Source organism: Acanthochromis polyacanthus, chromosome 8 (assembly GCF_021347895.1).
Source record: "Acanthochromis polyacanthus isolate Apoly-LR-REF ecotype Palm Island chromosome 8, KAUST_Apoly_ChrSc, whole genome shotgun sequence".
Classification (NCBI taxonomy): Eukaryota; Metazoa; Chordata; class Actinopteri; family Pomacentridae; genus Acanthochromis; species Acanthochromis polyacanthus.
Window position 1 is genome coordinate 16,747,502 of NC_067120.1, and position 24,217 is coordinate 16,771,718.

Below are 24,217 nucleotides of genomic sequence, written 5' to 3' on the forward strand. Positions count from 1 at the left end.
AACATCACTGTGTAGAATATCATGTTAAAGGAATCTAAAACACAACAGCACAGTTTGATATATTTTCATATTTTAATTTAAAACAATGCTGTCATTTTTTCCATATTGCCACCTTGAGGCCAGTTTGTGACCAAGGCTGGGACAGCTTCTTAAATACTGATGTTAACTGCAGTCCTATAAAAATATTGTACACTTGATCCTCTTTGAACCACTTCCCATGGATGAAAGTGAAATTTTGTAGTCATTTTAATAATTGAAATAGGATTTAAAATACACAGCATTCAACAAGTCAGTATGTCTCTACATTTATCACACCTACAAATCTAAAAACTTGTACTTAGGGGTTTTAGATTAGGTGGCAATGATGGTGGAACCTGTTTTATTTAAACATTCAACTTCTGGATTTCTTTGTTATTAAAGAGTGTTGTGTTATCCTGTCAAGGTAAGAGTTCTGTAAGGCCTTAAGAAAAAGGTTGCAAATGCCTGAGTCTGGAAACAGATTTAAAAACATCTACCAATTATTTGAGATAAATCTTCATAGTAGAAAAAAAAACACTGTACAAGTGGTGTAGATTTCAAAAGACTGCAAGTTTGCCCAGAACTGGCTGCCTAGGAATTCAACCTATCACCAGACTGTTTGATGTAAAAAGTCTGAAAGAACCCAAACTTTAATCTGAAAGTAAATCTGCAACCATTGGTATCATAGTGCTGCATCGAAAATAAAAAATAAAATATTATACATTTGACCTGCATGGGAGGTTTACCAGGAAATGACATTCAAAAAGAGCCTTAGTTACTCTAAGGCTCTTTTTGGAACACATGTTCCCAATGAACATACAGGCAAGGAGAAGGCCTTTTGGAATAATGTGCTCTGGTAGCTCTGATAGATGGATCAAAGATAAATTTACTTGCCAAAGATAGCTATTCAGGAGAAGAACTTTAAAAAAAAACTATGAATCAAGGTGGTGGAAATGTTATGATGAGTGGCTATGTCGCTGCATGCAGTCATCAAATCAACTATGAATTCTGCATCCTATCAAAGAATGCTTTGTGAGGCAATCCATCTGAAAGCTGAAGATGAACTGAAAGTGGACCTTTTAACAGGATAATGATCCTAAACACACTAGTAAATCTACCAAGGCATGACTCAAATAGAATAAATTAAAGGCTATGGAAGGGCCTGGGCAAAGTCCAGATTGGAATAGGGTATTGTGTGAAAGAAAACCCCCAAACATCTTACAACTAAAGACATTTTGTAGGAGTGGTTAAAAAATGTAGTATTCCCAAATTAGTACAGTGGTGGACAAATATGCAAAAATGAATAAAATAAGCTATTGTTGCTAAAGGGGGCAACACTAGCTAAGCAGAATCCTCAGAAGAACTATTGTGCTGCTTCTATTTAAATTTCTGTAAATCAAATTGCAGCAAATTCTGCACTTGGTTGTGTTCAGCATCAAAAATTATCCCAGGTCCAACCATCAAAATATGTGAAATAAACCAAAAATTTCCATGGGATGTACTTCATTTTTCAGATACATTACAAGAGAGGAAAGGAAACAATTAGAAAAAAGAAAAATAGGATTGGGGGATTAAAAATAAGGAAATACAAAGTCAGAGCTGTCATCAAGTAGTGATTTTAAAAAAGCTACTTAATGGATTTTAAATGCACCATTTGCTAACACTGAACCCCGATGAAGACTATCTTGGCTTACTTGTGTTAATAAAGGGTTTTTGTACAGTATTTGAGTTATGGTTAGAAAGTAATTCACCCTTGTGTTGTGGTGCGGGTTAAAATTGACCTGGTTTAAAGTTTGAAAATATTGGAAAAAAATATATATATATCTTCACAATGAAACTTTTGATGCCCACATTTTCAACATCTTTGGGAAATCTTTGAACATTTTTTGGTGGAAAAAAATAAAAATAAATTTTTATGTGAATGTTCTTAAGGAATAGATTAGACGTTTCACTGATATATATGTAATCACTTTAGATATTTTTAGGATTTTTTTTGGAAGATTTTTACTCATTTTTTAAAAAATAGTTGCAATAATTTTCTTGCCAAATTTGAGAGATTTTTTAAATAAACCTTTTAAATGAAACTTTTCAGAAATTATTTGAATTTCCTTCCTGGAGGTTTTGCAAATTTTCAGAAATTTGGGGATTTTGTTTGCTGAATTTTTGGATATTTTTCAGACAAGGAAACAATATTTTCTGGTGCCCATAAATGAGGACAACAGGAGGGTTATTCGATCCCAAACCTTTATGGATTCTTGATCAACATTAATAAGAAATGGGGCAGTAATTCCTCATCCTTAAACGGAAACAAACTGGTTGATTTCGTGTCATTTGCACATCCAGCAGAATAATTTGCAGCTGCTTGCAGTTGGCATATTGCAGGTTCGGTGTGTGTTTTGTGACCGTGCTTGCCCTCCTCTCTGGGTCAGGCTGCACCCAGTGTTTGGCTGCACTCCTACAGGAGGCAGGTTGGGGATTACGCACCTTTGACCTCCAACACTGATACAACAGTAAGCTGCTCACGGAGATGCCCGAGCGACCAAATCCACCAGCAGCAACCGGTTTGTCACATGACCAGCGTGCAGCGCTGCCTGCCTGCCTCTCAGTGTGTGTGTATGTGCACGGTGTATGAGTGTGTGTGTGTGTGTGTTTGGCTTTTTATTTCCGCGTTCATCCAGGGAGCGCTGAGCTGAATGAGTCTCCACGGCCGCCCTCTGTCTGCCGATCACGCCGCCGATCTGCGTCGCCGTGCGGGGGGAGACTCTCATCACGCAACCGCATCTCCGGGAGCCACGCAGCAGCGGCACCATGCTCACGCGTATGAAATCGGCGGTGGCCAATTTTATGGGAGGTATGATGGCCGGTGGCTCCAACGGAGACCATCCGGGCGGCTCGGATCTGCCGCTGAAATACCCGTACAGCCGGCCGGAGTTCCTGGGACTGTCGCCGGATGAGATCGAGTGCTCGGCGGATCACATAGCGAGACCGATCCTGATCCTGAAGGAGACCAAGCGGCTGCCCTGGTCCACCGGCTACGCAGAGTGAGTAACCTGTATGCGTCCATCTTTTTCTTGCACACAGCATCCTCTGGAAGTGAGCGCGTCCTTCCTGGAGCCGCTCAGAGGCGTCAACACAAACACCAGCAGCTCGATTCTTGGCCCGATTCGCGTGTTTTTTGTGTTTGTTTTAAATGTGAAACAGGATGAAGAGCAGCAGCTGGCCTTCCCTTCCTCACTCCTCCAGCCTTAACACATAAACATGACGGTTTGCTGTGAGGATGCCAGAGCCACATCTCAGCAAAACATGGCAATGATAAGTCCTCTAGAACCAGATCAGACTGCCTTGTTTGAGTGTGATGGCGGTGTAAATAGAAAGATACCGTAAAAGTCGACTATAATGAGGTCAGTGGAAGCTGTTTGACAGGAGATCAGTGACTTTATTGTAGAGAGGAGGAGTGCTTTCTTGGATGAGCTCCAACTGTGACCAGGTTAATGTTTTCACCTGTTTCACTTGTGCTTTGTTCAATTTGAACCGTTTTTCTTCTACTTTTTGTTGGAGTAAATGTAACAGAAACATGTCCACATCCCCTAGATGCAAAGTCTGTTACCTGTCAGATGCTCTCTTGATAACTGAGACCAGAGCTGAATCTAAGATCATCTGTTGTATTATTGATATCATATCACATCCAACCCCCTGCATCCTCCTGCCAAAGCTGTACCACATCGAATGTGTTGCATTTTAAACAGACACATTATAAACAACATTTGAATCTGCTGCTTCTATAAACTAGTTGTTTAGTTTGTGAGGCAAACGGGACTCACAAACTGCTGAAAAACTTCTCAGGCTAAAGCAATCCCAAAAGCATTTTTTATTACTTTGCATCTATTTTTACAACTCAAAGAAAAAAAGTGTGCTGCATTGCCTGAGAGCAAAATGTCACGATCACTTCTGCTCATGCAGATAGAGTAACAGGGTCTGGTGCTTCATAACTACAGAGGTCACAGTTCAGTCCTCCAGGCGGCCCTCCGACTACACAGAGTGTGACACAGCAGTTTTTATTGCCCCGGATCCACAAAGAGGAGGGAGTTTCTCCTCCCCCATGCGCTTGATAAGCTGTTATGACTTTTTCCTTGACCGTAATTGTTTAAGCGATGATGTTAGATGTTCATTAGGAACACTGTGTGCAGAAACTCCCTCGGACTTTCTGTATCTGATGCTTCAAGTTACGTCGTGCTGCTGTGAACCCACTTCAGATGTGCAAATGGATGTCAGCGAGGAGACTCTCTGGTAGCTTTTAAATGAGGAGTACAAGAATTAAAAGCTCCAGCAGCATCAAGACGAGGGCATGAACATATACGCATGCTACAAATTCATCTTCTGATAACCTTATGTGTTGTTTTATCTTTCAAATATCACTCAAAAGTGGGATAGAATTTCCTAGAACTCAAGGTTAAGTCCATCCAAAAATCCAAACCCCCACATTTTTAATTTATTATTCAACTAAAATCCTCATGGAATCAGATAAGCATTCTTCCTTGAACACTCCAGAAAAACTGCTGATTAATTTTCTGCTTATTAACTGCTAAACTGACTGTTTGAGGACTAAAATAGATCCATATAGTCTGTGCTCCCTATAGAATGAAGAGATCCTGTGAAACTGTTGAAGTCTCACGTCCGCCCTCCTTCATGCTTCCTCATGCAAATCTGCCGTGAAGAATTTTTAATCTCAAGACAAAAAAGGAGAGAGAGGATGATAATATAATACATTTCTGTGTACTCCTATGTGTTCTATTTTCATCATTATATGTAGTGAGGTTTCTGTTCCTTGCAGTATATAACGTGTTTAAATGAGATGCACGACTCTACATGCTCAGTTCAACAGCCTCTACTTCATAAATGGATGTGATACTGCTGCCAGGAGCATGCATATGTATCTACATGTGTGTGTGTCGGCTTGGTGTAGCGTCAGCCTGGACTGAGCCATGCTGGGGATTTGTCAACAGCTGGCTGACCGGCAGGCCTTGTTGTCGTGAAATATCGCTGCCAGCAGAGAAAACCTGAGCTCATATGAGAAGTGGTGATCCATACAGATCCAGTCAGGATGGTTGACACGGTCGTATACCAGTGGATCCCTCTGATAGCTTGGGTTTAAAGGATAAACCTAAAAGCCAGAATGGATGCATCTGAAGACAGCTTACTAGTGCTGCTATAAAGTTAGTGCTTGTTTTATATTTTCTACATACATGGCAGATAGAGTATTTGTGAATACTCGAAACGCGATTTGATTTTCTATTTTACATATGGTTCTCTTGATTTGATTTTTACTTTAAATGCAATATCTGATTTAGGTAAGTGTGGTATGGTTTCTCTTCTGCGCTTTTCACATATTTCAACATCCCGGCTGTTTGATCCACGTTCTAAATATAGTGGAACATTTGAAGATCATTAGAAATGGAAAGTAACACCAGAGTGCTGGAACATGAAGCCCTGTTTTCCTCCTTCGTACCCCTGCTTTCCTCCAAGTAGGCCTCTCTCAGCTCCCTCTGAGGGTTATCCTGGGTTGCTTTCTGTAGAGACAGGCCGAGCTTCATGTGGAGGGTTCTGATGCATCGCCTCTGAGTGGGTGCTCTGTCTGGTCCAGTGAGCACGATCGTTTGAATGGATCACTGAGTATTGCTCACTCCGTCTTGTGTCACCCTTTCTTCTGCAGCACACTTGCATGCCTCACTTTTACAGAAAGGCTTCCTGCAGCTTTCCTCTCCGCAGTTGATTTTTAGCTGTAGACACACTGACCACTAATTATTCTTGCTGGTGCGCGCATTCACTTCACTGTCTGGGTGCAGCGCTGCATGTTGCTCGGCATTCCTAGAAGTTGTGGACATGAGAGGAGCTGCTCCAAATGTCATTTTAAGAGATGCTAAGCAGATGTGATCTACTTGTGGTGAACTTATGAACAGAACGTAGGTCTTTAAAAATGTCCTAAAGATGAAGAAATAATTGCAGGGTGACTTGCTAGTTTGTACATTACAATACAATACAGTATCAGTCATATAATTGTAGGTATTGAGATGCTTACTTTAGATAAATCATACTTGCAGAGCGACACAGAGAATTCTGCTGTCTTTTCTCTGATTTTGTTTGTTTTTTATGGACCAAGGACTACAGATGGAAATTAGCATGATGCTAAATCTGGTGCAGCCATCTTTTTAATGTAACTGCACGCTGTCCTTTTTCAAATAAACTTGAAAGAAAGAAAGAAAATTGACAAGACACTTCAGCTGGTATCACGTCCCTTGTCACAAGACCCAGAAACAGCACCTCAGGAGTTGCAGTTGGAACTGATCGATCTTCAAAGTGACTCGGTCTTAAAGACGTTCAGCTCCCTTAAACTGAATGACTTTTATGCTTCACTAAGTGAAACCAAGTTTCCAAACATTCGGAAGATGGCACAGAGGACGCTGGTGTTGTTTGGATCTACCTACATGTGTGAGCAGACGTTTAGCTTGGTGAACATCAACAAAGCACACCACAGATCCCAGTTAACTGATGAACACCTCAGATCCATCCTGAAAATTGCCACAACCAAACTGACACCAGACTTTGATGCACTGGCAGAAAAGGGTGACCAACAACACTGTTCCCACTGAAACTGAATGTGAGTATTCTTCCCTTTGTCAGTATTGTCTTTAACATGTAATTCATATTAGTTTGCACAATCTCCAACCATCTGATGCTGATCTGGCCCATCTGTTGAATTTCAAAAGTCAATGTGGCCCCTGAGCCAGAAAGTTTGCCCACCCCTGCATTAGTTACATCCGTTTTATCCAGTAGAAGTCCAGTAGAGGTTTGCAAGAGTTGGGGAATATCATCATGAGGTCCCAGCTGATATATCTGCAGGGAGACACATTCACGGCCATTTTAGATTCACCAGTAAACCCAGTATGCATGTTTCTGGGAGGAACCTGAAGCCATGTCGGCACAGGAAGACCATACAGACCAATGCCCCAGCCCACCAGCAGGTTTGAACCTTATTGCTTTGCAGTGACTGTGCTAACCACCATGTCGTACCCTATTTTCACTCAAATTTCACCTCGTTTGGACACCGTTACTTTCTGTTAGGACAACACTGAGGGTCAGGACAAGAGAACGAACAATCAAAGGGTTTTCGGTTGCAGCGGAAGTGGAGCTTTAGTTTGGAAAAAAGTGGACTCTAAAGTGGAAATTCAATGCATTGAATGAGAACAAATCAAAGGCAGTTACATAAGACAGAGCAGACAGAAACATGCTGTCCATTATACTTAAGCCATTTCTTGTCTCGAGTAGCCTGAAGGAGAAGTTGATTAAGAGCTACTTTAACAATTTCAGAAATACAGCATGATAAAGTATTAAAAAAAATACAGCGTAAATGGCTTTCAACTTTCCTGAGCTGCTCGTCTCCTCCACGTGCACATTCCTCTTTCAGCTCCTCCAGCTTGTTTGTTGACACAGTAATACTATAGTATTGAGAGAATAAAGACCAGTTGTGACAAAGCTCCTCTGCAACCTCAGCATTAGTCTGATCAATACTTAATCAATAAGCGTGTCTGTAAGCTAAACCCTAGTACCACCACCGCACACTGTATGTTTAGTCTGCAGGTCAGCAGACATTCATATATGAGGGCATGTCAGTGCAAGCAGCAAATTGGCACACTCACTGCTAAAAATCTGTGTTAAGGGAGCAGAGGTATTAAAGTGGCAGCTTAACGGTGTTTAACAGTTGGAGTGTGAACCAGGGTGTTGAATTAAATGAGGACATGCATGTTCAGGGAACGTTTCCAAGATACAGAGGGACGTTTTAAACACCACAAACACACTAGAAATTAGTATTTGTTCTCTCTGGTTTAATTGGAGCTTTATCCACACACATTGTCATCTGTAAATTTCTAATATTTTCCCATTGTGAGGAGGCCACATGAAGTTAACGTCACGCTTCACTGTGGAGTGGAGGCACATGAGCAGCGTTTCATACGTACAAAGCTTCCCAGTGCTCAGTCACATGATGCGGCACATGTTCTTGTGTTGTTTCTGCTACATCAAGACGGCACGTCGCTCTGAGGCAGGAACACTGTAATCCTGTTTCAGTTCAGTCGCCTGGTTTCCTTAATCTGGAGGTCAAATATGAGCTACTATCGGAGCAAAAGATGTGCTACACTTCCCTAATCAAATTATCCTGATAGGATTATCTTGATCATTATCTAGAGGGATTGTTCACAATATCCTGTGGAAGAAAAAGCAGCAAAAAGGTACAAGAGAAAACCATATGAAAGAAGGATTACTTAACCATGGATAAAACATGCAACAAGAAGTAATTATTTCCAATCAGCAGTCTTAATGCATTAAGTCAATGCAGCAATTATATAGAATTACACAATACCCAAGAAGTGGCCGCATTCATCCAGTAGCAGAAGCAATATGCTGCATAAACAGAAAAACACTCAACTTAAAATGTGTTCATCTGGAAATGTGATCATGGAACTTTTTAAAGTTTGAACTGGATTTGATTGTAGATGAAACCTACACTGAATTATGAATGTTCAAAATCCATTATCAACTATACACCGTTTCAAGCTAACCTGAAACTCTATAATTATCCAAGTTCATTGCCTCCAGGTCAGTTTTTTTTCCCCACCACAACTTGGCATCACTCATGAGTGCTTTTGGTTGCACAACAGTGTTTTAACAAAGACTGATCCAGAGCACAACCATGATTCCACTCTCTAGTCTGAAGTAATGGAGTGTTATGAAATTTAGACCTGCGATTTAAAACAGTCTCCATTGCAGGTTGATTTGTCCATTGCGTTTCCAAAATAACACAGATTCCAGAGGCCAACGTTTGTTGAACAAACAGTGGAAAAATCCCAAATGTTCAATTAGCAGTGATAAGAAACAGAGAAGAACAGAACTGAGGATGAATCAGTAAATGTTTGACTTCTTGCTACACAAACAGCAATAAATGAGTAATTGCTTGTCAGAATAATAATTCATGTATTTTCTGTTGCAGTTTCACTACTGGTTGTATTATGTGATAGCATTTTACAATATCGTGAGTCACGCAAGATGCATTATAGAATTACTAATAATATCATAATATATCCCTAGCGTCACCCTGGTGGTCGTTTGTTCATTAGGAAAACATCAGAAACAGTACTACTGAAAAAAAATCCCTCTGCTAAAGAACAAATACTATAGATGACTGACAAGATAATTAAGGTCATGCCATTGTCTCAAACATGAAGAAGTGAAATGGTAAGTGAATATGACAGCGCTGCTCTCAGACACAGCTCATGCCTCAGGGTGTGGATGCCTTTTCCTCTCATATTAGAGATGAAAGGCTTGAAAGCTCAACTGTTGGTAATCTTATGATCTTCCGAGGTCAAAGGAACGCCACTCCCTGCTGCACTTTGGTCTCAGACATGCATGATGGTGTGTGAAGGTTGTGGCTATAAAGGAACATCCTTCTCATTTTGTTTTAACATATCAGCTACATATTACAAACCTTGATACGTTGTAGTACTGTTGGCTAGTTTCCCTAGTTTGCTGTGATTTCTGCTTGAGTTTAACAAACTAAGGCCTGATAGTTAACTTTCCTAAAGTCAGACACTAATGAAATCACAGTGTCTGTTTTATGAGGTCTGTGTTGACCCAGTGTTTCCCCCAGGCGTGAACTAACCGTGACGTCACCCGTTGGTTTCAACGCCGAGAAAATGAAGCCCGGATTTTGCTACTTCCTGGTCGCCGTTTTGGATTTTTTGGAGCCAGTGACGTAAAAAGCGTCATCAAACAGACTGGACCAGAGAGCAACTCGGGGCAGGATTGGCTGAGGACTCTCTTATCCCGCCCACATTTTACCGCAGAGGCTTCTGTTGCTGTCTATCAAGTATAGCCACGCCCCCTGGCTCCGCCAACTTTAACGATTTATTTAAAATTCAGTATTGATTTATTTTAAGATCAGCCACCTGATCTCTCATTTTGACCATGAAAACTAACGGGAAAAAAATCCTGAGCTGTAGAAAATCAGTCTATCAAATTTTATTTTTTCCAAAAATGAATTGGGGTCTATGGAGCAAAAGCTTTTTGGAGCCAACCCTAGCGGACGGCGTGATATTGCAAGTTTTTGACACTTCCGGGTGGGCTTCAAATTTGGAGCCAGATGCTACGTCCACTATATATACAGTCTATGGTTTCCCCTAAAGGCTGGATTGGTGATATTAGGCAATGAGTTCTTAAATGTAAAATAATAAATTTTTGTTTTTAATTTCATTATCCCTCAGTAGGCAGCAACCAGTTATCAAAATGACTGGTTATCGTATCTAATATTCCGCATTTTTCTGTTTTCCAGTATCATTATTACTCTGTCAAGGAACGTGGCAAGGTTATGTGATAATTGGCATATGTTTATCCGTCTGGTTGTCTGTCTGTCTGATAGCAACATTACTCAAAAACGGACAAATGGATTTCAGTGAAATTTTCAGGGAAGGTCAGAAATGACACAAGGACCAAGTGATTAGAGTTTGGTAGTGATGCAGCTTATAGTCTGGATCTACGGATTTCCTAAAGATTTCTGTTTCATTGCAAGATAGCGGCACGGTGTCACTGTAACCATGACAACAAGTGAACACTACGTCAGCTGCCTGCTGACGATCACATGATTGCGATCCTACTACAAATCCACCGTTGCGGACATATCGGGACTTATCCATCGGAAATGATACAAGGAACAATTGATTAAATTGTGAGGGTGTTTCTGAGTCCCATTAATTCCCGCCGCGTGGTAGAGATTTAGGTCTCGCGATATGATATCCGTACATAACGTACACATGCATAACACAAACCTGTGATCAGCACAAGATCATTTTGTTTGTGGGTACATCGATATTAAATAGCCACATTCTATGTTGTTGTGATTTCTGCCACAAAGTTTTTCAAGATTTCATCCGTCGGAAATGATACAACTGAACAGCCTTGGTGGAGTACTGCACTCTCTGAGTGCTTTTCTTGTTGTTGTTTTTTTTTAATGGATTCCTGATGAAATTAATTTAGAAATGTGCAACCTTAACTCTGATGCAGCTGCCTGTCTGTTTGTAATCACCACTTTTTATTGGCTATACACCACAAGTAACAATCTGTTAACAATGAAAGATGAATTTTTACGGGTTTTCTTTTATCACATGTAAAAAAATAAATACAACTATTTTTATGTTGGAATTTGAGTTATTCTTAATTTTAACACCAAGATTTGCATTTTAACTGCAAATACAGTCCAGTTTCAAATATGGTTCTGAATTTTCTTGATTACTTATAATTGATATTCACCCTAAAAAACATATTGGTCTGCCCACAGTAATAATGCAGTCATCAGTTAATGTTAGCGAAATGGTAACGTTGATTAATCATCTATCTCAAACAGGTTTTGAAGTCTCAGTAAGTAGATTTTTTTTAGAGTGATCAGGAATGCTGTCTGGAAGGATGAACGTTTTGTGTGTGTGCTAATTACTGGTTGTCAAGGAGACCAACGATTGACAGTAAAAATGAAAGTCTTCATGTCAAAATTTAGAATAACACAAACTGCAACATGAAACTTTGTCGAGATGCCTTTGTTCTTTGATTTAAAGACAACCTCTCAACATTTATCCTTCCGTGTTTGTTATTACTCTTGATGTGGCGTGTAACCAGACTCATTGTGCTGTGGGCAGAACATTGCTCAAGAGTGATAACAGCACACAGAGAGCCAGCAGCATCAGATTTTTTTTGGTTTGTTTTGAATTTTTTTTAAAATCAGGTAATAAAACAAAACTGTAGACTGGAAAAATGCCAAATATCAGATCTGATTATTAGTCAGATCAATAAAGAGTTTGACCCTACAAGCTGCACAAAATAGTTCACAGTAAGATGCAATAAAATTAAAAACTAAGTTTTAAGTCACCAGTTTTTTTCAGTCTTAAAACATTTGAAGCTAAGTAAGCAGCAATGACATTTAAGATTTAAATTAAAGCTGAACTTGTTATAAACGTATAGTCTGACATTTAAAACTAGAAGGTTTCCTTCACCACAACAGTTGGGATTTGGTTTGATCAGATTTGATAAACCTTTTTAACACACATTTAGGTCAGTTAGTTTAAATTTATAACAATTTTGTCAAGTTCAGAACTTCTGAACGCAACAAAATCTGTATGTAGTCTTCAACTGAAAATTCACAATCTGAAGATAATCTTTTTTTTTAATGTCACTTTCAGTAAAATAACAGGAAGTTGTCACATCTGAAAAACTATAGCCAGCAAATATTTGACATTTTGTGTGGATAAATGACTATATTTGTTTAATTTTCAATCGATTAATCACAATCAACAGGTTGAGCGGGTCACCCATAAACGGACTAGATTTCCCGACGCCGCAGCCTGGGTTCGATTCCAGCTCATGGCCATTTGCTGCCGGTCTTCCTCCCATTCTTCTCCCTACTTTCCTATGTGCCTCTTGACTAACCTGTCAAATAAATCCAAAAAAATAACTTGGGGGGGAAATATGATCACCAATCAATTCAATTATGAGACTTTTCAGTGTAATTGATGCTTTTCTCTGTTGTAAGTCGGTGTAGAGACACAAAAATAACTGATTGGCGGCTAAGTGTTCCCTTAAAACCCCTGTTATCAACACGCTGTAGGGAGTGTGCTATTCTTGGGTTTTAGAATAGGGAAGTGGTGAATAGCTCATTGTGTAAGTCAGCAATTAAAATCAATCTCGCTGAGTGAAGATAGGCCCCGGGTCAATTTCCTGTCAGTTTTATGACCCACAGTGTTTTCTTAGCTGGAGACGGAGGATCCCTGCTCTGCATGCTCATCCTCATGACCACTTAGGATTATTTACATAGAATCCCACATAGGGGAGTCATTACGGCTGCCTCTCATATCAACATGTAGCCATATAATGCCTCATTTATCTGATAAGAGCCCCACTGGTAAATTTATTTTGAGAATAGCTTGATATAATGTGTTTCTTCATATATTTAGGGAAGGAATGTTTCCGTTTTGCGTCTTTAAAATGAAAACGTGGCAGAATTTCTGCAATAATGCCAATTTTACGATGTGTTCCTGTGTGGCCTTTGCTCGTCTAATTTTATAAGCTGCTTAATGCACAGTTTTAATAGAGCCACTGTAGCTCGAGTGTCTCCTATGGTGTGGCTAAATGGAGAATATCTGGAGTATTTTTAAGCAGCGTGTGTTTGTCCGTAGCTACAGCAGCTCACAGCAGTATGACACCATCTGCCAGGTGTTGTATAATGCAGTATTCATGTGTCTGTCTGTCCTCTGCCCTACATGTGTGGGACTCACACTGAAATGTGTACTTAAAGTTTGTGTATTTGCCGACCTTGTTTCCCCATTGTCTCGCTCTGTTAATGGCAAAAATCTGTTGTGGTGACGGGTTACTGTGAGACTCTCACACAGAAATCAAGCTGTGGACGGGTTCGATAGACCTTTGAACAGATGAAAGGTCACATGTCTTCGCTCTCTTGTATCTGCAGCCATGTGTTCAGGAAATCTTGATAGTAATAAAGGAGAAGACACGCAACCACCTTGTGTGAAGTTAAACCCAAAGGCACAGCTGTTTCTAAGCTGTTTGTGTTCGTGATAGAATGATGACGATTGATGACTTAGAAATAGTTCATCCCTCAGAGGCTGTTTGTTTTATATTTCTGTTATGTATATTATATATTATTCTAACTATTTCATGAAATTGAGCTATACTACTCTGCAAATATATATTGTGTGACACTATACACCAATGCATTGTTCTGCTGGGAAACATTGAGTCCTGACATCATGTGCCACCAACCTAAACCTTGCAGGTCAAGCAACCCATCCCCCATCACCCCTCATGGCGTCAGCAGTCTTCGATGCCAGTTGCCACCCTCAGCAAGACAATGCACCCCAATACACCCCAAAAAACAGCTCAGGAGTGGACCAGAGAGCACAACAGAGCTCAGGTGTTCACCCGGGTTCCACATTCCCCAGATCCAGATCTTATTGAGCATCTGTGGGATGAGCCAAGATAAATCTGATCTAGGTAGGTCCCACCCTGCACGCCACAAGACCCACAGAAGTCATTGCCGCCATACGGGTGCCGCAGGACATTCTCAGAGGTCCTGTGTCCATGCCCCACTGGGTCAGAGGAGTTTTAGCAGCATAAAGGAAACCAACACAATATTAGGCTGGTGGTCATAATGTTGTGCCTGATCAGTGTACATGTATGTATCTTGTTTTTTATACTTCCATCCATCCATTATCTATACACCGCTTAGTCCTCATTAGGGTTGTGGGGGTGCTGGAGCTTATCCCAGCTGACTTGGAGCAAAGGCAGTGGACATCCTGGACAGGTCGCCAGTCTGTCGCGGGGCTACATATACAGACAAACAATCACACTCGCATTCACACCTATGGTGGACAATTTAGAATAATCAATTAACCTCAGCATATTTTTGGAGTGTGGGAGGAAGCCAGAGTACCTGGAGAAAACTCACACATGTACAGGGAGAACATGCAAACTCCATGCAGAAAGATCCAGGGAAAGCACGAACCATGGATCTTCTAGCTGCAAGGTGAAAGTGCTAACCACTACTCCACTGTGCAGCCCTTTTTTCTACTTACCTATGCTAATTTTATTATATTTATATCATGTATCGTAAACACATCATGCCTGCTCAAGTTGCTCTGCTTCTTTCATGTAAATATTTGCACAGTTCATTCATGTACCAATCAGCCACAACATTACAGCCACCTTCATTATGTATTTCCCCCTTCATGCTGCCAAACAGCTCTGACCCATCAGAGCATGGACATCGGGCCTCTACCGGTGTCCTGTTGTGTCTGACATCGTGCCATTGGCAGTGGATTGTCTGGGAGGATCAGGTTTGTTCCGGTGGATCATGTGGATACTTGATCAGATCTGAATCTGGGGAGCTGGCATGGCAGGTCAGTGTCTTGGGATCGTTGTCAGGCTCTTTGATCCGTTTCTGAGTCTTAGTGTATAGATGGGGAGTGCTGCTGTGATAGTAACATCCACATGAATCTCAGCTCTGTGTTACCCAGCAGAACATCGCATTGTAACGAGATGATCACCTGTCAGTGGTTTTACTTGTGGCTGTGACTCTTATGATTGTTATCATATTTTCTCATATGTTAGAAGTCCTATTAAACTAATATTCCACTTAAAAGTTCTTTCTGCTGTTCTGTTCTCCTCTCTCTGTTTAGGGTGATCAATGCAGGAAAGAGCACACTGAATGAGGACCAGGCCTGCTGTGAGGTGCTGGTGGTCAAGAGGAGACCCACAGGAAGCTCTACACCCAACCGAACCACCATGGATCGCAGGAGGTCTTCCCTGCCTAACGGAGAGGGCCTGGGCCTCCGGGAGAACCTGGTGAGTCAAACAAAGGGAAATCTCTAATCTTTCCATGACATTCTGCAGATACATTCCATGATGACAGAAAAGGATGGCCTTAAAGAACACAGAACAAGCAGTAGTGGGATCTATTGTATTTCTTTTCCTTCGAAGTAAGCACACTGATGGGCTGGAGAGCAGCTGAAATGATGATTTCATGGTACTGAAGTTTAAAAAAAGGCTTTTTGGTGAAGTGAAGTGGAAAGTCTCATAAAGAAATTCACTCCTGCGAGGATTGTTATATTTTTAGAGCAGGCATTAAACAAATCAGAAGAACAAATCCAAACTGAATTTTATACTTTAGTTTAGGTGCTAGTGATGCAACCAGGTGAGCCATGTTTTTCTATAAAAAATGTCAAACCATCACAGACTGAAGTTTATTTTTTTGCATTTTAGCCTGAATTTAGTGATGAAGTCCGGCTAGTAATCAGAGTGACTTTCGTCCTTGAATGTCCCCAGGGCATTTTGTCGAGACCCGCTGTCCCCTGGTCCTGTCCCATCAGCAGTTTATTGGGGCGAACAGCACAGCATCCTTTGCACACCACACTAGCCTTCAACAGCTCTCACACACAAATAGGTTGACACACTGCAAAGGAAAACTCTGTATCATTATGAAATGGGATGTTGCTGCCATTTGCTTCTGAAGGACAGAGTGCTACATCCACACAGTGTATTGGCACTCTTAATTCTGTTACTCAGACTGGTGGCACTGCCTTTTTTTTCCAGGCTCAAAAAATATTAAATGACAAAAAAATGATGTTCACCTGCTGCTTTTGTCTTTCTATTGTTCTAATTTCTGCATTGTTTCATTGTTTTTTCTTCACTCACACTAAAATGCTGTACCTAATATTTCCTCTCAGCCCACCAGCACTTTACTCAGGCCAACCCAGAGCCTACAGCAAACTCATGCAAGTACCTCATGACTCACTACTGCAGTGATGCTAAACCAATGAAAGTCCAGTAGAGCCTTTCTAGTGCTTCGTGCTTGCCTCATGGACTCATGCTGTAGATTCTACCTGCATTAGATTTTGAGAATCAGATCTTTAGCATGTGCAGAAATATGTGCTAGTGCTGCCTTGTGCTCAATTGCCACAAAAAATGTAATTTCCATCAGTCCTCCTGTTTGCGTTTTATACATGCGTCACAGCATAATGTGCAACAGCGATTTCATGTCTCTACTTACATGCTATTTTAACTCCACCATCAGTATTTAAATCTTATGTAGCGTAAGAGTCTTCAAGCAGAAAGCTCCATTGGGTTCAGGAGAACGGAGGATCATAGAGTTGCTGTGGTTTGTGAAGACGGCAGGCTCAAAGGTGCTCAATCAATGAGCCAGATCACAGGAAACTTTGTTTAAACATGACGTGGGAGGTGATCCTTTGTAGATCAAGACAGAACGCAGTTTGGGAGCACGTAGTGCATCATCCCGGGCCTATTAAACCCTGCGGACTGAAGCTAGAGCAAACATTACCATCATAGCAGAGCTGGCTCATCCAATCATAGACATCTGGCACCCCCAAGGGGAGGTTTACATTTGGATCAGATCACTGAACTGACCGCTGCAGTCTCCTGGCAGTGTTCCCACTGAACACCTGTGGGATGAATTTGAATGCAGCATACAAAGGAGCTTTCTTACATTCACTTGTGTGACGGACGCACTGACGTCTGCGTGAGTTTATTTACATAGTACACAATGAGAGGTAGCTGTGCTTGTTCCAGTGTGCTGTTAAACAGGATTTTTATATTATTCTGGTCACTGACACCACAGAGACTGCACCAGCAGTTACCAAACTTCACAACCCTGTTCTGATCAGGCAGTACTATGCATGCAATTCTTCTCGTGATGTTCCTCATTTTGATTGTTTCATTTTGTTGGCTTTAAGAGGCTAAATCACAGCAGCAAAGAAAAAAGCAAAGATTAGAAATAAGATTTTAAAAAGCACACAAAAAGCAGAGGTGTATATCTCCTTCTTTCCAGCAGGGATTCATGGTATCTTGAGACCAGCTGATGGATCCCGGCCCTCCAGGTTTGGAACCACAGCTGTGTGTCCTCTGGCTGTAGTCAGAAATGATGCTTTGAATTTTTCCACAGTCACATTTTCATCGTTCTCGATGAGAGGCCGTTGCATTTTGTTCATTTAGAATAGAGGGTATCTTGTAGCTTGTAATTGAAAGTAATCAGGAAAAGGTGTAAATTTCCTAGCCTTAGGGATGGATGCAGCAGTTTTATGTTTTTTTAAATAGCGTATGCCCTTTAGAGGTGCTTATTGGGGCAGATCTGAATGTCTTCAAGTCCTGATCAGTTCTTAAATATCATTCATATTGACAGGTAACCAAGGAAAGACATTTTTCAGTCGACTGCTGACTGCAAACACTCAAAGTATTTCCAGTGTTCTCCGCAGACATTTGCATTGATCATTCATGCTCTGGATTAGTTTGCTCCACAGACGATAAACATTTTTTCAGGATGTAGTTGATCATGCTGATGGATCAGTGTGATTGCGATGTCTGACAAAGTTCCTCTTCTCATGTTACATCCTGGAGACGCACATGTCGACACAACTGATTAATGTATGTGTGGTGGATGTGTGCTGTTCCCTGTGTGCAGGATGGCTCTGAGGATCTGACCTTTCACTACTGGGCGTTGTTTGACGGTCATGCTGGTTCTGGGGCGGCTGTAGTGGCCTCCCGTCTCCTCCATCACCACATCGCACTGCACCTGCAGGAGGTGATGGAGATTCTCTGCACCCCCAACCTGCTGCCACCCACATGCCTGGGTGAAGAACCCATCAATCACCACCTCACCCCGACATCTCAGCGTGCCCTTACCAGAGCTGCTTCACTCCGAGGCGCCGCGGGGGCTCCAGGTTCCCCCAGCACCCCACCCACTCGATTCTTCACAGAGAAGAAAGTTTCACCCGAGAGTCTGGTGATCGGAGCCATCGAGAATGCCTTCAAAGACATGGTAAGAGACCTGCACTGCTGCATATAAAAACTGAAGATCAACTGTTTAGCTTTAAACAACAGCTGCTAATTTGATTTGGAGATGATGCACATCGTTCATCATATACAATAAAAACAATATGTTCCTGTCACTAATTCTGAAGAAAAACATAAATACAAACAATCCCCAGTTTTATGTTTGTGTGCAGCTGCACCTTAAAATCTGTTTTCTGTCTTCTCAGTTCCACTGTGATGTTTTAAAACAGAACAGACTTCACAATAGAGCAGAATAAAAATGAACTGTGAGGAGGTTTACTGACACTACAGTAACATCGTGTGATGTCTAATTCACTATAATTCCTAGCTTGAATATCCCCAACTAATATCTCCAAACTTGTTGCTCCAGTCCTTAATTTTCTGAGTGGGTGGAGAAGAACATGCAACACCTATCTAAAGGCTACAAATAAAGAGCTTTTCCAGCTGTGTTGCCTGGGAGCAGGGCGTGGCTGAAACTGAATGGAAGCTTACACAAAGACAAAAGATAGGATTAACTATATTCTGTTTGCACAGCCTGTAGTTAGAATAACTTATCTTTGTGCACACCTTTACCTTATATACACAACTAAAGAGAACTTGATGAGAATTTTCCAGCCTACTGTTGAGCTTTACACCACAGGCTACAACATTTATCAGTAACTGTGTACAGACAGCACTGTGCAATCAGTGCGCTTAGATAACATCCATTAGGCTCTAATTGCATCAGTTGATATTGACTCATTGTAGTAGACATGAAGTGAAGCACATAGGCTTCTAAATTTCCACTCACAAAGAGAAGGGTGCGCACATGAATCATTTTTACTGACTTTTATGGACAAAGGTCAATTTAAAAAGTGAAAGTAAAAGAGTTTGTGGTGTAAGCTGTGATGAATTCTCTCAGTTATCATTTATTGCAGGTGTTCATGCTGTAAAAACTCGTCAAACCACAATTGCAATGTTTCTGCTCTCTCATTTGCTTGAACGATTACTACACCACTGTCAGTTGACTGTTTGTAAACCTATCGATCTAGTTTACAGAGTGTTTGCTACTTAAAAGTGACATTTCAGGTATTTACAGCACTACAAGTTGTGCTGAACTGGAGAGCCACCCTGCTAGAGATGTGACACTCGCGAACGAGTCAGTGGTTTGAACGACTCTTTTAAGTAAACAATGAGAACCGGTTCGCAGTTGCAAGCCGTTCATATGTGCAAATTGCCCACGCTTTCTTCACATGTCACCTGTGTGCCCCACGAGTCTGAGTTGTCCATGCTGTCTTTAGCTGAACGACTAATGACACCTCAGAGTTCGAGTCGTGCACAGCAGGCTCCATTCACATGAACGCAGCTATAAATGCAGCTAACTGGATTGGAGCCACGTTTACCGCTTTATCATGGAGGAGGACATATTAGCGACGGAAAAGAAAACCCAAAATGAGCCAGAGTCAAAGGAAACGTGGCAGCATTTGGATACACTTTTCTGGGGACGACATGTAAGGTAGAGCACAATGCAATATTTGTAAGAAAAACATCTCTTTCGAGCAACTTACACCACCATATATCATAGATAAACTAAGAAAAACGATGAAAACTCCACAAGAACATTTCAACAATAAAGAAAAACATGTACAAATAATAAACAAGAATAAAATGTATATATGTAAACAAAACTCAGTAGAGTATATATTGGTGGGATGTGTAAGTTTGAATTACTCTGATCCATATTGTGTTTAGAACTGCCACCAATGTTTCCTTGATAAAAGCGAGTTACCGCTGGTTGACTTCTAAAAAAAAATTCTGTATAACAACAAGCCAGTCTTTTGAACAACTCTTTGAAAAGAACTGCCCTTCAAGATCCGGCTCCCTTCAAAGAGCCATAAATCCCATCTCTACGCCCTTCCATAGTCCAGAGAGATTATTAGATGTCTGTACCAAGTGAGTGAAGGTGATAAGCAGCTTACGGTGTGATCACACACAGTAAACTCCAACAAAACCATGACAACAACACAAACACTTTCCGAATTCATAGTGCATGACTGTTTCTCTTGAAGCACACGGCGTCAGTGAGACAGCCGATGCAAAGCCAGGAAAGGTGATGTACTTTCCCCTCGAGCTGCTGCAGGTCACACACACACACACTCACCATCTGGCTGTGCTGAAAGTGGATGCTGGAGACTTAACTCGTGGAGAGGCTGTGAGATCAAGAGCAGAGCCAATCAAAACAGTGCAGGGCTGTCTGACAGGGAGGGTCGCAGGTCATTGGTTTCAGTTTCATCATCACGGCTTTGAACACTCTCTGTACTTGCCTGTGCTTATCCTTGCCTGGGTTGCGAGAGAGTTGTGATGGTATATACTCTTACACTGAGAGATAAAACCGGCTTGTTTTGAACTTGTAGGGGATTTTATTAATTGTAAATCAGAGTGTGCTATGTAGACAGCGTAATGCCTGCCAGCAAATTAAAATATGCAAATGGTTTAAGAAAATATATGTAAGACAAACAAGGAGAGTTCATTTACAATAATTAAAGAAACAATTACATTACGACAAGATGGAAAAACAAGACCAGGGGTAATGCTGTAAACACAAACCCCATAAAAATGAGAGGATTTGTTGCTGCATAAAGCTGAAATCTACTATCTAATTACCAAAAGTTGCCCTTGAAGCCATGAAATTCTTTTAAGATATCTTGTTTTCTTACAAACATGTGCCCAAAATCCAAATATATTCATTTTACTTTCACATAAAAAACTAAGATAACAAAAAATATTCACCTTGAAAAGCTGGAAAGAGTGAATTAGTGCCAGTTTAGCTCCAAAAAATACTAAAAAGTATCTGTGCTCATGCTGCTGTAAAACACCTCACACCTGGCCTTGTAAACATGCTAAAACAGATGCAGCACATTATGTCTAAGTGATGCTCGGCCCCCCCGTCTTTGCTAAAAGATAGCATTTGTGTTGTTGGAGGGATCTCTCTGAGAGGTTAGATCATGATAGAGGGCAGTGTGGATACAGAAATCCTAGTAGTCAGTGCATTCTGGTGCTTCCATGTCTTGACCACTAGATGGTAGTATGTGTTTAATAATTCTGTCCGAGCTGTTTGATCTCAAAAAGAAGGATAGTGTATTGGGGCACTGATTGTTATTTGTGTGTGGGAGTAATTAATGCTTGTTTAAGGATCCGCTAATGCAACGAAACATCCATTGTGAATTTCTGGTGACAGAATAGGTGATGTTGTTGCACCGAGTCACGAGTATTGTGTTTTAAATTGCTTATCATGATAATTCAACCACTACTTAACGGTGTTGCAGTACCACAGTGTGGCAATAAATGTCTGAAATCACATGATATTGAAATTGGAATCCAGTTTTACACTTGAAACCCAGCTGGAATGTTTTTTGTTCTAAAAAAATGTTATGAGAGAATTCTGCAAAGTAGTGTTGCTATTTTTAGTTCCTAGAATGTTCTTCGGGGTGGGATGACGTTCTGCAAGGAAATTCTAAGAATGTTTGGTGATAACATTGTCAGACCATCATGCTAAAAGTATTGCTTTCAAGGTCGCCAATACGTTGTTCCTGGTTGGCCACATCTGCTTGAATCTTGTCTAATTTGCCATTAATCACGTCAGATGAAGCTTTGAAGTCAGCGGCTATGGAGGTTCTGTGTTGTTCGAGCAGGGCAACAAGTGCAGGGTTAAGGGCTATGGTAGCATCCTCAGCTAAGCGAGTGTTAGCCTTATTCTCCGTTGCCTCCTTTTCAGTTTGCTTTCTTGTTTTGGACATGTTTCTCAGCTCCAAACGAATGCCACGCTAGTTGGGTGTCCCAGTGCGTCGATAACTTTCAGAAAAGTAGGGTTTAAAAAGTGAAACTGGAAAAAAATGTAGCAGGAGGCAGTAGCGCGCACACCTACTCCATTGCCGCCGTGGGATGACGTTCTGTAAGGAAATTCTAAGAATGTTTGGTGATAACATTGTCATACCATCATGCTAAAAGTATTTCACCAAACATTTTGCAGATGTAGCCTCAAGAGTATATTTCCTCTGATGACATTAGAGACAATTCTAAATATTTTATCAAGAGCATTCTATGATATGTTAATTCAAAAACATCCCTCTAATACTTCAGGCAGAATGTTCTACCTTTGTTGACATACTACATTACAGGATCGTTTTATACAGATATGTTCTTTCATGTGAGCCCTCGATAACATCTTGAAAACATTTTTTTGAGGACGTTTTTCCTTTTCTTACCATGTAACATAATCTGAGGCCCTGGCAACATCCCCTGAATGTTGCAGTTAAAACGTTATGTCTTATGCATAAATGTTCTTAAAATTCTCTTTACGTTAAATCCCTTTCCTTTAAGCACTGTTGTAAGTTATGGTAGTCAGTGTTATGGTAACATTTCCTGCTGGCTGGAAATTCATTTCACACTCTGACCTTAAAATACAATCTGTCCCTGTTCCTCCCACTTTACCATATTCCTGTCAGTAGCATATCTCCCCTAAACTCCTTGCAGCAACCACACGTGCTTCCCTGCCTCCCTAACTTTCTCTTCAAAGAGCTATGTTTTAACACTTATAAGATGTATTTTCAGTTCACTGTTCAGCGTTTCACTAATTTGTTTTTCCAGGTGGTTACAGCTCTCAACTATAGGCTCTAATTACAGTACTTACTTTCCTCCACAGCTGTCATTTATTTTAATTTCAGTAATAATTTTTGTAAAATTAGATGCAGTTTGTTTCAAATGGCACACATTTCCTCTTGGAACGAAATACTGTCACTTCTGTTTCTGCTGACTAAGTACCCAAAAGTCGATTTTGGCAGAATCTCACCCCTTTAAAGCCTCTCGTCTTATTTTTTTAATGAAGCTCATTCTTTAAGAAAATGGGAAGTGTCAGGGAATCTTGGGAAGGTCTGGTATCTCTCTAAATCTCTGTCTCAGAGTTCGCCGAGCCACTGTATCTTATCAGCGGGAACCGCCTTTAATTCTGACACGACTCACTGCATCCTTCTGGAAGTGGAGTAACTGCTGAGGCCCGATAAACACTCAGGGAGGTGCAAATATCAAAACCAATGTGTAGCTTAGAGACACAGGCTTATCAGCTGAGCTCTATGTTGAGCCAGGACAGAAATAAGAGGTGATGAGATCACTGGCCTCGTGTGACCCTCCTCAGTTCAGCAAATATATTTGTAGCAGCTGGCTCATTCTCTGTATGTGTGTAAAATCCAGTTGAGCTGTACTTTAGCTGTAACTTGACATCCTACGACTATTAGGGAATTACTTTTTGTTCTTCAATCAACAGTGTGGTCTGTCAATTTGAGAGCATTATGTCTCCATTTTAGGTTTAGATTTTGTAATGCGTTTCCTCCAAACCCTGCCCTTCTTCTCAAATAGCCCCTGCTTGAGTGCAAATTTGCTCTCCTCTTGCTTAAAATGGTTTGTGTGCACTTAGATATGCTGTTGCTTGCACAAATCTCCTGTGCTTTAGTTTTGTCCTCGGCCTCAGACAGCTTCTGTGCACTTGTGAAACTTCTGCTCACAAATTTGTGCTCTCATTGTCTTATTTTTGTGAAACAGTCCTGTCAAAAATATTTCCCACCAAGTATGAAAATTATCAATGAAATCATTGCTGCCTCCTTGTAGGCGTATTATTTTACCTCTTATGTCGTCCCTTACAAGCAGGTTCATCCACTCCAGCCCTCCAGAGTCCTATTAAATGCTGCTCAATTGTATTTTGTAAGCCTTCTGGAGTTAA

The 24,217-nt window shown here is 40.9% G+C and overlaps 1 protein-coding gene across 1 annotated transcript in view; it reads left to right on the forward strand.

The window, feature by feature from the left end:
* The first annotated feature begins 2,551 nt into the window (after positions 1-2,551).
* Positions 2,552-24,217, forward strand: part of ppm1h (protein phosphatase, Mg2+/Mn2+ dependent, 1H) — a 40,475-nt gene continuing 18,809 nt past the window's right edge. Inside the window, exons 1-3 of the mRNA XM_022206516.2 lie at positions 2,552-3,059; positions 15,300-15,465; positions 18,095-18,451. Coding sequence (XP_022062208.1) covers positions 2,827-3,059; positions 15,300-15,465; positions 18,095-18,451 — 756 coding nt within the window. The 5' untranslated portion in view covers positions 2,552-2,826. The remainder of the gene's footprint in view (positions 3,060-15,299; positions 15,466-18,094; positions 18,452-24,217) is intronic.